The sequence below is a fragment of the Limulus polyphemus genome, unplaced genomic scaffold (genome assembly GCF_000517525.1).
Source record: "Limulus polyphemus unplaced genomic scaffold, Limulus_polyphemus-2.1.2 Scaffold3948, whole genome shotgun sequence".
NCBI classification, from domain to species: Eukaryota; Metazoa; Arthropoda; class Merostomata; order Xiphosura; family Limulidae; genus Limulus; species Limulus polyphemus.
Window position 1 is genome coordinate 3,872 of NW_013669558.1, and position 20,067 is coordinate 23,938.

Genomic DNA, 20,067 nt, shown 5'->3' on the forward strand with positions numbered 1-20,067 from the left:
TAAAAAATAAAGTAGAGTTAGAAGATTACTGAGCCCACATGTTTCACATATTTTCAAGGGCAAGTTTCAAACTGATGCTGAGAAACCGAAGATTGTGCGAACGCTACTCGTTAATGGTAGGATGATTTCATTTTTCTATGCTAAACAACCAGTTATATGGCTCGGTGGTTAGGGCACTCGACTCGCAGTCTGCGGGTCACGGGTTCGAATCCCCGTCCCACCAAACATGGTCGCCCTTTCAGCCGTGGGGGCGTTATAATGTGATGGTCAATCCCACTATTCGTTGGTAAAAGAGTAGCCCAAGAGTTGGCGGTGGGTGGTGATGACTAGCTGCCTTCCCTCTAGTCGTGCACTGCTAAATTAGGGACGGCTAGCGCAGATAGCCCTAGTCTAGCTTTGCGCGAAATTCAAAACAAACAAACCGTTATTTTTTTTAAAGCTTTGCGTGAAGCATATGAGGCAGTTTAGCTTTATACAAGTGTATTTGCTTGGCTTGTTACCAATATAGTGTGTGGTCCTCGCACGTGTTATGTACACTGAAAGATCATTTTCATTTAATTATCTTTCTACAAATATAGACAAACATTGAGACCGAAACTACCGTTAATAGCAAGGGCACTCAACTGACGAAACAGTGCATTATAACGAAGATCGTAAAAATAGTATAGTTAATTAGTTATACTCATTACCGGGCTAACTTTGATTTTTATTTGAAAAAGTGGCTTGCTCTGAGTCACATCGGAAGTTAATATTTCTCACCGTTATAGAAGGTAACTCAATCCTTACGTTTTTAAAAATAAATCAACGAATTCTGAGTTAATTAAGTACCGCAAGATGCATGAGTGGACTAATTATTACTAACATTTTGCCATTCTAATCTGATCCGGGTCTTTAAACAGAACCTGTCAGGTACGAAGAGCCAATTCCCTATCAAATTTATTAACGAGTCTTAGAAATGCTCATACTTATTATTATTTAGAACTGTCTAACAGCTTTCTGTTTAAATCACATCTTTTCGAGTTTGTGCTGTTTTAACGGTCTATTTTATAACTAACTTCTGGTAAGTTATGCCAATTCGATTTAATTTCAGATATTTGTCTGCTGTAGTTTGAAAATAGGTGATATATTAAGTTTTAATTAGTTGCTTGTTCCTGTTATTTGTCTGAGCTCTGTTGTTTTTTGGGATTCGAGAGTACGTTTAAAAGGTTTGTTACTCATGCTGTTTTCAATAACCATATTATTAGTTTTACTATACATATATGCTCTCGCCAGTGGCTCGGTGATAAGTGAAGGCTTATAACACCAAAATTCGAGGTTTGATTCTTGCTATGGGCATATAGCAGATAACATATTGTGCAACTTTATGTTCAATACGAAAGAACAAAAAATTATCTTGTACGTATACACATAAATAGTATCACGTTGTCCCTCCCCCCCCCGAACAAAGTTATACTTGTGTACACACTACACAACACTGTTTGACACCCATGAATATGTTCTTTGTCGAGTGAATTGTTAAAGCAAGTTGTAAATCATAAAGACGAGAGCTATTTATCTTACCACAATTTCTACTTGTTTGTATTTAATTTTTCTTCACCATTTGTTTGCTTCTTTCTGTTATCTCCGGTGGGCCAGTGATAAGTTTACGGATTTATAACGTTTAAGTCTAACGTCGATTCCTGGCTGTGGACAGAACGTCGGTAATCTATTGTGTAGTTTCTCTAAAAAGCAACATCCTTTTTTTTTTCTCTCCATCGCTCAGCCCTCTTTGTTTTCAATTTATATAAGCTCAGCCCTCTTCTTCCTGTAACAGACACCAATACTTACTAATGGCATAAAGAAATACGTTATTTACACATCTATAATTTATCTTTAGTGAAGACTAAAAAAAAAGTATGACGACGAACTGTTAGTTTTCGATTTGCTACGCACAAAATATTTTCATTCAGTATATATACATATAACAAAAAATATCGGTTAAAAATTAATGATTATTTATTTCAGGAGTTTCGTAATGACAGCCGGACTTTATGGGATATCATAGATTCAGAAGCGTTTTACTCTGCTTTGGTAAGTACTTTATCATCGGAACTACGTTGTTTTCCTCTTATGCATTATATGAAAATCGATATTTGTAATTACGATTATGCACAGGCTATTGAAACTAGAGTCGAGATGCCAGAGATGGTCGTTTTTTTTTCGAAGAGTTATTTTTAAGTGAGATCTTTATGAACTCGTCTGCTTATGTATCTAGCTGAAATGGCGCCAAAGCAGACGAGCTGGCGTCTGACGTCATAACTGAGGAGATAAGAATCGCCAGCCAATCATTACGACTTTTAGCCTCAGCGTGGTGGCAGACAGTATGCGCCATTGTGACACCGAAATCACACGGAGCGAAGGTAAGAAGTCTTCGCTGGTGTGCGGATTCGATGGTATGGACATTTGCAGTGAACATTAGTCATAGAATTTATGGATTATGTTATGAAAAAGAAATCTATAAAAGAAACTACTGCACGATGATATAACCGGCTCGCCAGTGTGTGTGTGGTGTGTGCTGCGCATTGTGTACACTGTCTCTCGTCCATGGCTCGTGCGGTGGTGATGATGCTTACGGCCGTGTGCCTCAGCGTAGCGTTCCAACATGGACGGCGGCAAGTTCAGGCGCAAGTGTTAAACACACGAGTGTCAGATCACGATCTAAATCCCATTCCTCAGCATGATCTGTGTGAACCTATTACAGTTCCTCTGTGTAAAGATATAGAATATAACCAAACCATGATGCCAAACCTGCTTAACCACCAGAAACAAGAAGATGCCGGCCTCGAAGTTCATCAGTTTTTCCCATTAGTGAAGGTAAAGTGTAGTCCAGATTTACAGTTCTTCCTGTGCTCTATGTACACTCCTGTTTGCACCATCTTGCCGCACCCTCTTCCCCCCTGTCGCTCCCTGTGTCAGTCAGCACGGAATGGTTGTGAAGGGTTGATGAATAAGTTTGGATTCCGCTGGCCTGAAACTCTGGAATGTGAAAAGTTTCCAGAAGCTGGAGGAGCAGAACTTTGTGTCGGTCAGAATGACACTGAAAAGTCTAGCCGCTCGGCTACTTCTTCACCATTTCCTCATGGTAGCTTTGAGAATAAACCGTCTTCAGGTAAGGAATTTGTTTGTCCTGCAGAATTTCGGGTTCCTAAAGGACTCGACTATATTGTTCGAGTTGGAAAAAAGAAGGAAAAGAACTGCGGATTACCTTGTTATGGTATGTTCTTTAGAGACGAAGAGCGGAAATTTTCGAGGATATGGATAGGTACATGGGCTGTTTTGTGTATGATATCTACACTTTTCACGGTTCTTACGTTCGTTGTTGACATGAAGAGATTCCGATATCCGGAGAGACCCATAATTTGTTTGTCTCTTTGCTATTTCATGGTAGCATTGACATATGTAGTTGGGTTCCTCCTTGGGGACGAGGTAGCGTGTAACAAACCCTTTGACCCACCAGAAACAAAGTCTGGAGTCAAGATGATTAGTACGATCACTCAAGGTAATAAAAAAGAAAGCTGCACTATACTGTTTATGATGTTGTATTTCTTTAGTATGGCCAGCTCCATTTGGTGGGTGATTCTGACTCTCACCTGGTTTCTGTCAGCAGGTCTAAAGTGGGGTCACGAAGCCATTGAGAAGAATTCACATTACTTTCATGTAGCAGCATGGACGATTCCTGCCATCAAAACTATTACCGTTCTCGCCATGGCTAAAGTGGAAGGAGACATTTTAAGTGGTGTTTGTTATGTGGGGCTTTGGGATGTCGAGGCACTGAGAGGCTTTGTTTTGGCCCCTTTGTTTTTCTACTTAGGATTAGGATCAGTTTTCTTGTTGACAGGTTTTGTTTCTTTATGTCGTATCCGTACTGTTATGAAGCATGATGGAACGAAGACAGATAAGCTTGAAAAATTAATGATCCGTATTGGGATCTTCTCGGTGCTCTACACTGTACCTGCCATCATAGTTTTAGCCTGCTACTTTTACGAGCAGACTTACTTTGAGTCTTGGATGTTTTCATGGCAACATGAAAATTGTCAGAAACCTCAGTATAGTATCCCGTGCCCCTCAAAGGACTCGTTGAAAGCATATGGATACTGGCCTAAACCAGATTTTGCTGTTTTTATGATCAAATACCTGATGACTTTAGTTGTGGGCATAACTTCTGGCTTCTGGATATGGTCAGGAAAAACTTGTAACTCCTGGCGAAACTTTTATCATCGAATTTTCGGCCACGAAGCCTATGTCTAGAGAGACCTGGACATTATTTTGAGACATTCTTTAAACTATATCATAGAAAAGTGTTATATCCTAAAAAAGAAATCTCTTTTTACGAACAAATGGAATTTTTGGTGTTATGCCTTTTTAAGAAGTATTTTGTATTACAACTGTATGTGTGATAGTGAAACCAATCACTTCTGTGTTAGCTGTGGTCTAAGTCTAATACATTGTACTTTATGATCAGTAAGAAACTGGACAGGTTATAGAAAAGGTTTCTCGTAGTAGCGAATCTTAAAAAAAGAAAAGAAAAGGGTGTACAATGTATTATATTATTATTAGTGTTTCCTTTTTTCATTAAGTGGTGTAACATAAGTCTTTAATGTATATAAACTTGAGTGCTGTACATATGGCATAAAGTTGGCGATGTATATTCTGTCAGTTGCATTCAACTTTAAAATGTTTGTTTTCTCGTATTGAAAATCTTTTCAGATACATACTCAATGTAATATATAATAAAGTCCATCTGTGTGATACTGATTCTTTTCCCAATATACTTTCTCACATTCTAGCTCCGCTGTATATAGAAACACGTTTACAGTTAATTGAAAATTAAGTTTGTATCACGGATAATTAATTAGTAACGTCGTTTGCTGATTTTAGACGTGTTATTAGAGATGTTTTTTTTTTCTTTTCTTTTACAGAAGTTAACTTAAAAACGGTTAAATTCTGAACACAGCAAAAGTATTGGATAATTATCAATCGAATATTAACTTTCACTGACTGCTTTGGGCATAGAGATTGAATAAATGCTAACTAAATTGCTTTTTTTATGTCAAAAGACTCCTGTAGTCCATAAAAAAACAAAGTGAAAGGTAATGGATATATTACTATCTTGTGTTTTTAACATGATCCCGTTAAATAGGCTGTGCTAATTTTAAACGTATCTCAGCCCAACATCATGTTATGTGAGATGTGAAATTGAGATGTTATTTCCTTCTCAAGAAAATAAACATACAACATAATTAAATATATATATATATATTTAGTTTTCATTCATGGAAAAATATGATAATTGTACGGTACTACAGAAATTTTGAATATCATTTTAGGTTTAAATTTTTACATTGGTATACATTTATGAAATAAGAATAAAGATTATTTGCCCTTAACAACTATAATAAATCTATGTATGCGATAAATTAAATTTCGTTCATTCTTTACTCGTAACTTAACTAACCTCATTTGCTTTCTTTTTAGATATACCATTATTAACTTTCTGTAATAATTATGAATGTTCTTTAGTTATTCATTTAGAGTAAAATATATATACATTTAATAAAGTTACTGTTTAAGGGTTAAGTATTAGAATGTTTACAAGACCAGTAGAACAACAGTTCTATACAAATATATAAGTTTTGCGTTTACATAAGTTCTAGACAGCAGTGATTATGCTTGTATAAACTAGAGACAATATTTATTTTTTGAGACACTTGTTATCACAATTTGGTATGGGGAGTTTCATCCATTTTACAAAATTATTTGCATTGTTACAGCTGTCCCCCGGTAAGGTCAGCGGTAAGTTGTCGGACTAAGCATGCTAAAATCTGGGGTTCGATTTCTCACGGTGAAGAGAGCACAGATACTAATAGCTCATAGTGTAGGTTTGCGCTAGAAAACCAACAACATCTTGTTACAGCTAAAGTTTAATATGTTCTAGAGAGCGTTTATCATCATATACACTTATATGGGTTTTTTCGTTCGTTCAAATTCTCACTTGTAACGTTCTAGTAGAGCTTTCTTCAAGTAAAATGTAAGTTTAGAACGTATTATTGTTTACGAATTTGTAGAATAACTTGTCAGCTAGATCAACTACTTTCTAAACACTAATATATTTATTGGTACAAAACAAAAACATCCGATATTGAGTAACAATGATTGTTCATACATAATTTATAACTCATTAATCAGAATATGAAAATGGTAAAAAAAAAAAAGAATTGGTAAGATAAATTAAGTGTTGGGCTAAGCCAGAATGTGTATAATGCATTATGTAAGCCCATTAACCAATAGATAATTGCATACATGTTTTAAAATAAATGTGAATAGCCATTCATTTATTTACATAAATAAAGTTTCATCGGAAAATCTCTTATTACTGAAATAAATAATTAAACGAGCTGTTATTTTTACGCTTTTATAAAATCTACGTGTTTCATGTTCTCGATGTGCATTCATGCTGTCTCATTTTTAAAGGGTTCTTTTTTTCATGGTTTTTAGCCTTGAGGTTAAACATTAGTGTGTTGTACAGAATGCAAATGATTACACTAATATCAAGAATGAACGCTATATAAAAATTCATCTCTTTGTAAGTTGAGTGTTGCATTCAACCATGATGAAAAGTATATATATTTCCTTTGTAACAGCTCTGTTTGTGAAAGCTACTTTGATTGTGTACTTAACAAAATACAGCAGTGTTTGTAAGAACTGCTATGAGTTAGTACTTAACAAAATACAGCAATATTTGTAAAAGCTACTTTGATTTAGTACTTAACAAAATACAGCAATATTTGTAAAAGCTACTTTGATTTAGTACTTAACAAAATACAGCAATATTTGTAAAAGCTACCTTAATTTAGTACATAGCAAAATACAGTTATGTTTGTAAGAACTGCTTTGATTGGGTACTTAAAAGATTCTGATGGTAGCTTTTAGCACACTGTTGTATATATATATATATAAATGGTCTAAAATATTTAACAATAGATCTGGTTACGTCGAAGTCGTTTAAATAAATGTTATGATTCTCGGAGAAAAAATCTCTGTGTGTTTATTATAAAAGCAAGAGAGGATCACAAAAAAGGGACCTGAGGGCAAAGGGTCCCTAATAATATATGTATCACAAAACAAAAAGGTTAAACACATATATACAATCAATTGCAATTAATCCCACTAATTACTACTACTAGGATTCCCTATGTATCTTTACATTAAAAATGGGTGATTCCCCCCAGTAGTTTTGGTCATTTCTTTAGACTGGGTGCTGTAACATGCTAAAACATGAAATTACTCAATATGATACAATATGTAGACTCCACACATTGTATAAAAAGAAGTCAGTGATTTGGGGGTTCAGAGATCATTTTCAAAATTTAACATATAAAGATAGGATTTTGCACAGTGTGCGGAAAATGGCAACCAACTTATGGGTCCACAAGAAATCTGGTGCATAAGCAGTTTAGAGAAAATGTATTTAAAAAGCAGATGGACCCCATCGGTAATCCTAGGGTTAAAAAGCCTCCTAGTGGCCGAAAGAAACTGAAGGTTACTTTTCCTATAAGTAGCCTTTTTACAAGAAGCTTAGGTGATTATAATTCACTTTACTCCTTAGCCAGCATAGTTCCGAACAGACAAAAACAATAACAACACACATTAAAATATTATGAAGACGTAGAATAATTAGTAAAGAAAAAAACATAAGGCAAACATATAAAAAATAAATAGAAAACGTACAGCCTCATGTGGCCTCCAGACAAAGTAATAAAACGACAGTCAAAGATCGTTGATAAGCTGAAAAGTCTTTAAACACATAAAACGGTTCTAAATTCAAACGCTTATGTCAAATATATGTATATATATACAATAAAGAACACGTGTAATTGGCGTAATTATATCAATCAATCGCTAAAAAGTATCTATTGGTGACACATTAGTGTCAACTGAAATACTACAAGCGTGTATACAGACATTTATAACACCATTCTTTTCACATCCATAATCATTCGTATTTTATCTTTCAATATTGGCTCAAGATTTTAAAGAATATATTATAACTAATGTGATTAATTTTACGATAATACCTTTACATATAATTTGATAATTATGTTTTATTAGTCACAAGTTTACTACGTTATTTTGAATACACAAAACAATAGTTGTCTTGGTTTGTTACTACGAGTTCACAAAATGGCGGAGAGTACAAAATGATTGGCTAATATTGAGCAACACGTATATGGACGTACTCTTATTATATAAACGCACTAACAGTTTGACATCAGATTGTGAGTAATGAAGTCGCAGCTGGGCTTGTTTGATCAAGCTGTGGTCTTATTCTGTTCATACGAAGGCTCTTATACAGTAAAATGATACCCAGACTGAGATAATGATGTATGCAATCCTAAACACGTGTTTCTAAAACTCGTGAATTTGGCACTAAGGATTTACATTTTAGTTTAGATACGCCTTGTTTAATCAAAGCTAGCACCTTCCCTGGCTAATTAAAAGGCTATTATGTATTTTTCTAGCTATTATATACTATCGCTGATAAACTGATGAAATGTTTATCATTAGTGGTTCCACTTTTATGGTCATCTCAAATATGTTAATTTTATTTTATTTTTACTGTGCAACATTAGCAAGACCACCAACTTCTGTTTTTAGGTACATTAATATATAGATAAACCAACAATGCCAAGTATGAATGTGAAGTTTACCTTAAAAAAAACAACTGTTTCCCGTCTTTGTTTTGATTTCGAAAGTTTTATACAAGTAGTTTTTAAAAACAAAGTTTTATACAAGTAGTTTTTAAAAACAACTTAAGATCTTCATAAAAAAACGAGGGTTTTTGAAAATATGAAGTTTTTACATCTGGTATTATAAACAACGCCATATGGGACTATTTGTTCAAGCCAAAGATTCATAAATAGCTAGTGCCGGGCGTGTCTTAGAGGCTAGCATGCCTGGATTGTAAATCACAAGATTTATGGTTCCTGCTCCATTGCTGCAAAAACGTGCCCCGTGGGTGTATTATAAGAGCAACGGTCAGATCCTCACTTTTGGTCAAATAAGAGTAGCTGAAGATTTGGCGCGGATGCTGTATGTCAGTAAGTACAGGAACAGCTAGCATGGGATGTTCAGAAGCAAGCGTATGTCAGTAACTACAGGAACAGCTAACATGGGATGTTCAGAATCAAGCGTATGTCAGTAAGTACAGGAACAGCTAACATGGGATGTTCAGAAGCAAGCGTATGTCAGTAAGTACAGGAACAGCTAACATGGGATGTTCAGAAGCAAGCGTATGTCAGTAACTACAGGAACAGCTAACATGGGATGTTCAGAAGCAAGCTTATGTTAGTAAGTACAGGAACAGCTAACATGGGATGTTCAGAAGCAAGCGTATGTCAGTAAGTACAGGAACAGCTAACATGGGATGTTCAGAAGCAAGCATATGTCAGTAAATACAGGTTTCTTATTGTTTTTGAGTTTGAAAATAAAACAAATTATAAAACGAATATTGTTGATCAAGTTAAATGTATTCTTGTTTACACAGTATGTCTTTTCTATCCTAAGACTGCGCGTGAGAAAACAAATTCAAGCACATCTGAACACACTTTAACTAAACGCGACTAACAGTTCTTAAAAAACAACGATTATTTTACACACAATTCTATAAAAATGAGATTGTTTCCAGTCTCCAAATTACACACGTGCCAAAAAAATATATTGCATGAAAACGACTAAGTTATGTAGTCCTATCATTTTAAGTGTGACTGACGGTAAAGCACTTTGTTTTGTTACAATTGTCATAAACAAATTTCTGTAAAGTGTTCCGTAACTCTTTAACGTGTTATGATAATAAGAAAAAGAAATATTGTTCCTTTCTATAAGCAGTAAGTAGCCACATTGATTGACGTGTCTTACGTTATTAAATATATTCACTCACAACGTATTGCAATGTAGGAATGTCATATACAAATAATGCAACCGAGATTTGCCATTCTTTAGATAAAGGTGAAATCCTTATAAGTATCTAATCATTTAAACAAACGATTCCTGTCGTATATCTGCCCATGTTAATTGGTTGGATAAATTCACTAGGATGTTTTCGCCAATGGGAACACCTTCAACGTAAAGTATTAATTTCAAATAGACTATCGCAAAGATCCTTTAGACGAGTTTAGCAATGAAGAATAAAAAAAAAATCTAGACAGATTTACGGATTTTCTCACTTTAGCAAAGTGAATTATAGCAGCCTATGACAACGTAGATTAATGGGAAAAGAGACTAAGGAAGTCGAGTCGGAAGTTATTTCCTTAGTCGAGTCGGAAGTTATTAGACAGTAAATTGCTGAAGAGTAAGTGTACCGTTATAAAAACACGAAGAAAAAAAAAGGACGAGAAAGAAATTAAGAATGAATTTTGTTTTCAATTGATGACATTTAATTACGTGTATTTTCCCATTATTATTCAGATTGAGACATTATGATATATTTGCATACACGGCGAAGTAGGGCCCGGCATGGCCAGGTGGTTAGGGCACTCGACTCGCAATCTGCGGGTTCGAATCCCCGTCCCACCAAAACATGCTCGCCCTTTCAGCTATAGGGGCGTTATAAGGTTATGGTCAATCCCACTATTCGTTGGTAAAAGATTAGCCCAAGTGTTCGCTGTAGGTGGTAATGACTAGCTGCCTTCCCTCTAGTCTTACACTGCTAAATTAGGGACGGCTAGCGTAGATAGCCCTCGTGTAGCTTTGCGCGAAATTCAAAAACAAACAAACAAACAAGCACGGCGAAGTAGATAGATAGAAGGATATTTTATCTAATTTTATTCCACCCCACCCCCCTCCCCTGCCTGTGTGTGTAGCATTACACAACCTAATTTTCACGATATTGTAGAAGTCCTATAGAAAACAACGTGTAAAAGAATGTATTAAAGTTTAATAGTATATAAAGTGAAAAAATAAATATACATTGTGTTTGGTTTTGAATTATTAAACTGACTTATAAAACGTGTTTATATTTCATAACATTGTATTAAACTCTATTGGTTGTGATGAATAAAATAGGAAGATGTAACACGTATGTTTTATTATGTACCCTTGACTTAAAATGAACTGAGGTTTTTTTTATCGTATTATTATTATTACATTTATTTATTTTTTGTTGTGAACAGTTCAAATGATGATAGGTTTGTTTCTACCACATTGCTATGCCAACAACGCTGTATGGCTGGCATGGAGGAAGTCGGCCTCAGATGTTGCTAAATTCCCGCTGTGATGTATTGCTACTCAAGTCCTTATCACTCCTTCAGAGAGCATGGAAATAACACAGCTGGCGTGACTCACTGTAACATAGCGACGGCTAGGGTTACAATCCAAGCGAAAAGATGAGATAAACTGATATACAGAGTTGACCAAAATTGCATTCTTTGAGGTCGCAGAAATGCTCATGACTTTCTATATGCTTGGAAACCCAATATGAACGCTTGGCGATTGTCGTATGTGTACTTAGAGATAGGTAATTATTATTATTTTTTCCTTCAGGTATTCACTATGCATAACCTGCTCATAAAATCTGAAATGGTTACAACACAATATATCAACTTTTTTAACTGTAATAAACAATAATATTAAAATTTATTTTGTGCATTCGTAAATGCATTAATTTCGTGTTTAACCAGCTTTGTAATGCATCTTTTCACCTACTCATCCATCACTCTATGTAAAACAATGTTATGAAAACATAAACATTCAAAAGAAGTATTATAGGTCTGTTTCTATAAATATATGGTTATTGTTTTTTGCTTCTTACATTACTCAATCTTATCATTTTTCTTCACATGTTGTCTTTTATATTGTTCCTACAATATCGTTACACTCGGGTTATATAATGTCACATACACAGAGAGAGGCAGCGGTGGAGCCCCCATTGGCACAGCGGCATGTCTGCGGACTTACAACGCTAGAAACAGGGCTTCGATACCCGTGGTGGGCAGAGCACAGATAGCCCATTGTGTAGCTTTGTGCTTAACTTCAAACAAACAAGCAGTGGTGGAGATGTAGAAAAATACTGAAATACAAATCATCCATCCTTCTAGATACGTCACTGTGTATACAAATATTAAATCTATATTGGTTTGATTAAGAAAAAAACATTTAGTATTAAAATCATTAATTTTTTAAAAGTTGTGCACACTTTTAGGGGTTTGGTAGTTAAGGCGCTCGACCCCCAATCTACAGGTCGTGGGTACAACTCTTATCACCGAACATGTTCGCCGTTTCATCTGTGGAGGCGTTATTAACTGACAATCAATCCCGCTATTTAATTAGAGTCGCCCAAGCAGACTATCACTTCTAAATTAGGAACAACTAGCGCAGATAGCTCTCGAGTAACTTTGCGCAATATTCAACAAAGCAACAAGTCTGCTTCTACGCAATGATTGATTTCATATTTATGAAGCAGTTAGATCCTGTTAAAATAGCCTCGTCTCCAGTATCACAGCGGAAAGTCCAAAGGTTTTTGAAAGCTAGAAGCCGCGTTTTGATACCCGTGGTGAGCACAGCACAGATAGCCCAAACTGTTGAAATAACACATACGTGTTACATCTCGTAACTGGTTTGGAAATCTAAATTCTTGGTTTTTTAGGTTGAAACCGTAGACCCAGAAGTCGTTAGGTAGAATATAGGTATATTTCGTTAAGAATTCAATGATAATGATGGAAGATAAAGTGTGAGTGTTAAGGTGCGTCGTAGGATCTGCTGCAGTTTCTATTAACTTTCTCAAGTCCAGCAGAGCGATAAGAAAAGTTTTAAAGTTACGCAACTTCTGTTACGGCTGAACCAATTTACTGTTAGTGTAAGCATGGAAAAGGTGTAAATAACGCGAGAATGATGATGAACCTGATAATAGACAGATTATTCAACTGATATCGGACGAACATACACGCTGATAAAGGAACAGATAGAAGACCTGTCAATTTGATGAATGAACAAGCCAGTAGAAGGAGTGGAGGGACGGTTAAATACGTATATATCAACAAAAAGATTATTGATAGACGTCGACATGCACGAATAGAACAGGATGATTTACAAACAATCCGTCTGACACAAACGGACATCTAGACAAGACGCATTAATGGATTTGTGATTCAGTTGCTGAATCCAATCACGTATATATGGACTTGAAAACAAATACTGGAAGAAAAGATGCAAGGCTACCTGAGACATACTACTGAACGAACTAACACACAAAGCAAGTGGTCCTACTGCTTGTAAACAACAGCGAAGTATGTGTGAAAAATACATGATAAACGGCAAAGTTATCAATGAATATACATTCGCAGGAATATATATAAACAAATTGCACGATTTTCTTAATAATAAAGGAAACATCCTTCGAATAAGCCTAAACATTGTGGGTCTACTGTTTGATTGAAAAAGAGTGTCATGAAAAATTAATTTAAAACAGCTGGAAATGGGATTTAATATAAGTTTAAAAAAAAGTAGCTTAACGTCATGCATACATTTTCTATCCTTTCATTAAATCCTGTTTTTAGACGAGTGCACTGACTGTTGAATGGATTCGCAATTTAGACACACAGACTAACGGACAGCTGGCTGATAGGCTAGATAGATGGTTAGCTAAACGGTCATACTGATTGGCTAACGAATGACAGACAGTGTGACTGACAAACAAGACATACAGCTGGTGGAACAGATGGAAGGATTGGATGACTTTACAGATAGTTGGGATAGTGAAAAACCGGCACAAATGGTAGCTTTTCAAGTAATTCTTTACATCGACATTGACAGGAGGTATCGTCATAAATTATTCAATATCGCGAGTACATGAATAATGTAGTTTACAAGAAACATAAATTATCGATGTTATTAAATCTGATCGATAAGGTCAATGAATTTTCGACCCTAGCTCTTATTAGCATTTTTTTTTTGCGTATAAAATAAATTACGTGTATTTAAAAGATAAAATAAATAGTGATGTTGAGATTGTATAGGACTGTACGTAGACCTAATTAATGATAGAACTTCAACAGATTCCGTAAGGATGGTTCCAGAAACCTCTACTTATAAAAAAAAGCAATCCTATTTTGTTGTATCTTCCAAGTTTATCCTGTCGAGTCCTACACTTTACGTTATATAGTGACGTATAAACTCAGTGTACTGGAAGAGTAACGGGAAACTGCACCTGCAAACTGGTAACATTTACTCCAGTCTTAAGTTAGGGCACGTAAAACTTCATGGAATAAACCAGAAGCTTTGCCAAGAATTTGCTTTTGGTATCACGTATTTTGTAGGGACTTATACAGGGAAATAAATGGGTACACGGCACACACTAGCATATTCAAATTATTATTATTTTTCCTTTGACAGACAATTCACTTGAATATATTACTTACGTATCAACAAATGGAATTACTCCATCATAAATGATTTCCGTATATAAACTTGTAAAACTTAAATGCAGGTGTAGAATGTAGAATTCGTTTTTTTCCTTATCTGGATTGGCGGTTAGCGTGCCGAATTGTGAATCCATGGTTCCTTGGTTCGCGTCTTGTTGCTGCAAAATTGTGCTTCGCACTTCGGAGCATTGGATTTGTTATAATCATTGGGTTTGTTATAAGCGCTGGGTGTCTTGTAAGCGTGATGGTCAAGTGCTATTACTCGATTAGGCTAGCTTAGTGGGTACTGTTGACTAGCTGGCTTCCCGCTAGTCTAGTTTATTTGTTTTGAATTTCGCGCAAAGCTACACGAGGACTATCTACACTAACCGTCCTTAATTTAGCAGTGTAAGACTAGAGGGAAGGCAACTAGTCATCACCGCCCATCGCCAACTCTTGGGCTACTCTTTTACCAACGAATAGTGGGATTGACCGTTACATTATAACGCCATTTTGGTGGGATGGGAATTCGAACCTGTGCCCTAACCACCTGGCCATGCCGGGCCCCGCTACTCTATGAGTTTAAAGACGACTAGTGCAGAGATTCTACGACATTTTACTACCGCAAAGGGATGCATCAATAAATTATTTCATTTTAAGGTTTTCTACATGTATAGAAATTATATTATCGGAATATTATAAAAGCAACCATTATCATGTCAAAAAACCTTGAACCCGAAAATTACGTCATAAAATCTGTATCCGTAGAAACATAAATAATTGTGTACGTATTTACTATATAGTGATAGCCTTTATCTTCATCTACCGAATTAATTTTGGAACCTTTATTTAGAGAGGAGGAGCTATAGCCACCCCTACTTCTTCCTAACATAAATATTATGTTTATTATATATATATATATAAAGTTGGAATGAAAGACTGAATGGAGAAACTAGAAATAGACGGAATTACAATCAACTAAATTATGTTACATGTTAACGAGTGAATATTCAGTTAAATTTATACCTATGTGTGTAATAGTTTAGACACACCAATATTTGTGATGCTCGTCTACGAAAGAAGTCCGGAATCCCAGTTTTGGACACGAAAATGGTCGTCCATATTTAAACTTATATACTTTCAATTTCTCTCTGCTGCCTATGTAGTGACTCATTACTTCAGATCACATGCTCAATTCAAGTAAAGAGAATCGTAAACCTATCGAAATGTATATTGTTCAATAAAAAGTTTTCCACGCTCGTGCTAGGATGTGCAAAATATATGTGCTGGAATTTAAGATGTAAAGATAATCAGGAAATATGTGGGGTTTCCAATTCTTTCGAAAAACGCCAAGAAAGTTTTTTTGTATAATTTTTAACACCTTTTTTTGTATAATTCTTTTCACACCTAAGGATTACTGATTTTGTAAAGTAAATGAACATTGTAATTGCTGTGACGAAAATTTCATGAACATAAACCGTTCTAAGATCATGTCAAAAATTTGATTTCAAATGCTTCTTTGGAAAAATCAACAACAACAACAAAAAAAAACAACTTTCGTGTTCAATAAATAACGTGATGCTATAAACTGTATTGCAAGGAAGTTACTGCTCCCAAATATTACGGACCGCGTATAAAACAAACAGTTAGAATACAGATGATTAAGTTCAGCAAATCAGCAGTTGTCATGGTTACCGCTCTAGCTTCAGATCCTTTTCATGAGAAGTTAGACTTTTATCTCATGCAGTCTATCATAAAAACGCAATGACTCTGTGTTTACGTGGTATAATACATCTTGTTCGGGTTCATGAATATGGAATTAGTGGGTATCGCATGCGTCATGTGTATAGTATAACAAACGTCTGTAATACTACAGAGCCGCCAAGACGTTCCATAAGCAAACAGGAGGAAAAAATAATAAATTGGATAATCATACGGCATGTTTTTTTTTCAACACACGCGTGACATATAACTGAACATATCCCATACATATTTATTAGTGCGTAGTTATAACAGTTGTCATTGAATTATTTTACTTGCTTGAGTCCGAAATAAAGCTACGACCGAAAATGATCATGTGCTATAAGCACTGAGTATTTGCGTGAATAACGTAGCTTTTCATATGAGTTATATTAAAATATCAACTGATTCAAATGAATAATGGAAAGATGTTTTGGATACATATTGAGGAACTTCTAGGGCGTATGAGTTGGGCTTTCGACCTCCCTGCCCCCACCAACAAGGAGAATTAAAGACAGCAACGAAACACATTGGAAAATAAATTCAAATCTGATAGGTTTGTGAGATTTAGCAGTTTCATGATTATATATTCGTAGCCTCTTTCTAAAGATTCAGATCACCGTTCACGCGAAAGTTGACATGACCGTTACTTTAACCGTCTTATTCATCTATTAAATGACTGTGTTTTGGTTTTCTGTTTTCAGTTAGGTAGTGAGTAATATTTGTATAGTGCACGCCCTTGTTGAAATTGTTTTCGGGGTAACCACACAGTACTGTTTTTGTTTTTTACTTAGGCTTAATAAAAGAGGTTATTTTCTTGTTAATGATAGAGTTACACAATTGGATATCTGTACTCTGGGCACCATGGTTATCAAAACCTGATTTTTAGCGTTGTAAGCACGCAGACTGAGTCACCACAGGTGGGGATGGGGCAAAAGAAGAAAGTAGTATATTTGAACTGAAGTTATGGGTGCTAATATCTGCTTTGGAGTTTAAGTTGCGAGTATTCAAAAAAAGAAAGTGATTCGAATTAATTATTAATGTAAATGACACCACGTGATGCTGAATGTTTAATTTTATGAGTAATTAAACTTTCTGGTTTGTTCTCGCGCCTGTTGATTGTCGTATAGTATACACCCGAGGAGCGGCGACAAATTAAAGAACTTACAGTGCTAAAACCCGGGGTTCGATTCGCCGCGGTGGAAAGAGCACAAATAGTCCATTGTGTAACTTTGCAATAAAAACCTACAAACAGATTCTCCTATAGTACTAAAGTCTGCTCTCGTCTTGTTACGTTGATTATCCTATAGTACTAAAGTCTGCCCTCGTCTTGTTACTTTGATTCGCCTATACTTCCAAGTCTACTCTCGTCTTGTTACGTTGATTATTGTCGGAAACGTAATTTTTAGTAGTATATAGTAACTTAAATATATGGGTGTGTTGGGCTAAGGATTCTTCTACAGAAGGTGTCTGTGACTTGTTGGCGATAATTCGACAATAAACGAACAGCACGCACTCCACTTATTTTTTAAATAATATATATATTTGGAACACATTAAACTTATGTACAAAAATTATTTACACTATGGAGATCATAGTTGTATCTTAAACACTACATTTTTCTTCTTCTTGTCAAAAGTTCACTTAGGCCAATTCCATTGCTTTAGAATTCAGTTGACAAGCTGAACTATTTTTATCGCAATAGTATCCGTGTTTAATTCACTTGAACTATCGCACGTGATACCATAGTTGTATTCTGAACTTCCAATAATCGTCTGCCTTTTCGTCAAAGTCCACACAGGCGGTTCAATTAGCTTAGAATACCCTTTGACACGACAAATTATTTTCCTTATCTCTTTCAAACTGTTAATTTCACTCTAACATATCAACCGTTAGGTCATTCACTCTCACGACGGTTAACTTTACGTTTTCGAACTTTCCTCTGACCAAATTTCTCTTTCACGTGACTTTACTTTTACTCTCTTTCCGCTTGTCTGGTCGCAGCTATATACATGTCATCACTTAAGCCTTCTAGAAATCTTTACAGCCTCGAAATCAATGAATTACAAACACAAAATAAATAAATTAATAATACTACCTGTTTAATCTCCTATAGTACTAGAGTCTGCTCCCGTCTTGTTACGTTGATTCTCCTATAGTACTAAAGTCTGCTCTCCTCTTATTACTTCGATTGTCCTTTAGTACGAAAGTCTTTTCGTCTTCTTAGTTCGATTCTCTTATAGTATATAAATCTGCTCTTGTCTTCTTAGGTCGATTCTCCTATAGTATATAAGTCTGCTCTCGTCTTGTTACGTTTATTTTCCTATAGTACTAAAGTCTGCTCTCGCCTTGTTTCGTTGATCCTCCTGTGGTACTAAAGTCCGTTCTCATCTCTTTACATTGATTCTCCTATAGTACTAAAGTCTTCTCTCGTCTTGTTAGGCTGATTCTCCTATAGTTCTAAGTCTGCTCTCGTTTTGCTACGCTGATTCTCCTATAGTACTAAAGTCTGCTCTCGCCTTGTTTCGTTGATTATCCTATAGTATTTAGCAAACTTGTGCAAGAGACTGTTTTTATTGTTAGATTGTACATTGCTTAACTTCCTGAATATATGTTTTATGTTTTTAATTTGACACATTACTAATCAAAGTATAAAACTTCAGATGGACGAACAGAATATCTTGATAATAGAAGTGCATTAATAAGTGCACATTTCTAGAAGCAGTCTAATTCATTTTAGTATTACTACACTCAGTACTTCTCACTGATAATTTAATGACAAATATACACTTTAGTTTGCAAACTAAACAGCAGGGTACCCGAATACGCGGAAAAGAAATAAGAGCAAACAAATCACGCTGAGTTATCGGAACTACATAAGAGACAACATTTCTTAAACAAACATATAATATCGACCGACGGTACCATGAAATCGATGTATGTACAGTAATACATAATAACGAAAATCGGAACATACATCGTTATGTCGTCTCGGGAAGTGTCTTTTATAATCTTCCTTTATAACGAATTTGACAGATCTTGTAATTACTCTAATTTAACAAAAAGTTATCCAATAAGGGAATAGAAAGTTCATCAGTTAGTTTAAAAAAAATCTACTAATAAAATAAACGTCAATAAAACTGATTATCTAATATTTAGCATTATGTATGGAAGCAATCAATAAAACTGAATACCGATCACCAAGTAACTGACCTTACTTTAACCTCTTTCAACCACCCAGGGGATGGGGAGGGTTTAGTGACCAGCAAGCAAAATACGCTGAAATCTACCGGTTATAAGATGGATCTTAAAAAACTACCTGAAGTATTGAAACAACAAAATAACTTTACTTCTTCAAACACACACACATATATATATATACAAAATGGGCTATAATATATCTATAAACACTCTGACGTAGCCACAATAAATACAGCATGTACTGACTAATCAGTTTCCTTAAACTTATCATCCAAAATCAAATTTCAAAAGTGTTTTCCGATTCAGTTGCAATGGTGGTTTTCAGAAGGGATATAATTTTGTAGTATATATAAAGAGTCAAACCAAATCATCTGTTAGTTCCCGAACATTTATTTTTCTGGGGACCACCAGATGAGCTTTAGGTATAACATGTGACTGTTGATCTCATAAAAAAAAGTTATTATTTGCTTCGCAAACCACTCAGAATAAGGCGCTGTGAACCAAAGTTTGGGAAACTCTGAGTTAGACCAAAATAACACACATTGCCCAAAACTATGCAAATTTTATTTTCTCTATCAATTTCATTTATATATGTACCATTACATCTAAAGAAGATATTAGAAAATGTTTATTTAAAGGACTAGCAGTGCTTTTGTAACAGTAATAGAAACAAATTACACCAGTAGTTACTTAG

The 20,067-nt window shown here is 35.2% G+C and overlaps 1 protein-coding gene across 1 annotated transcript; it reads left to right on the forward strand.

The window, feature by feature from the left end:
- Positions 1-2,360: 2,360 nt before the first annotated feature.
- On the forward strand, positions 2,361-6,324 carry LOC106470331 (frizzled-7-A-like). The gene has a single exon (XM_013930881.2). It carries the CDS (start codon positions 2,584-2,586, stop codon positions 4,285-4,287), a length of 1,704 nt encoding a protein of 567 aa, XP_013786335.1. The 5' UTR covers positions 2,361-2,583; the 3' UTR covers positions 4,288-6,324.
- The last annotated feature ends 13,743 nt before the right edge of the window (positions 6,325-20,067 follow it).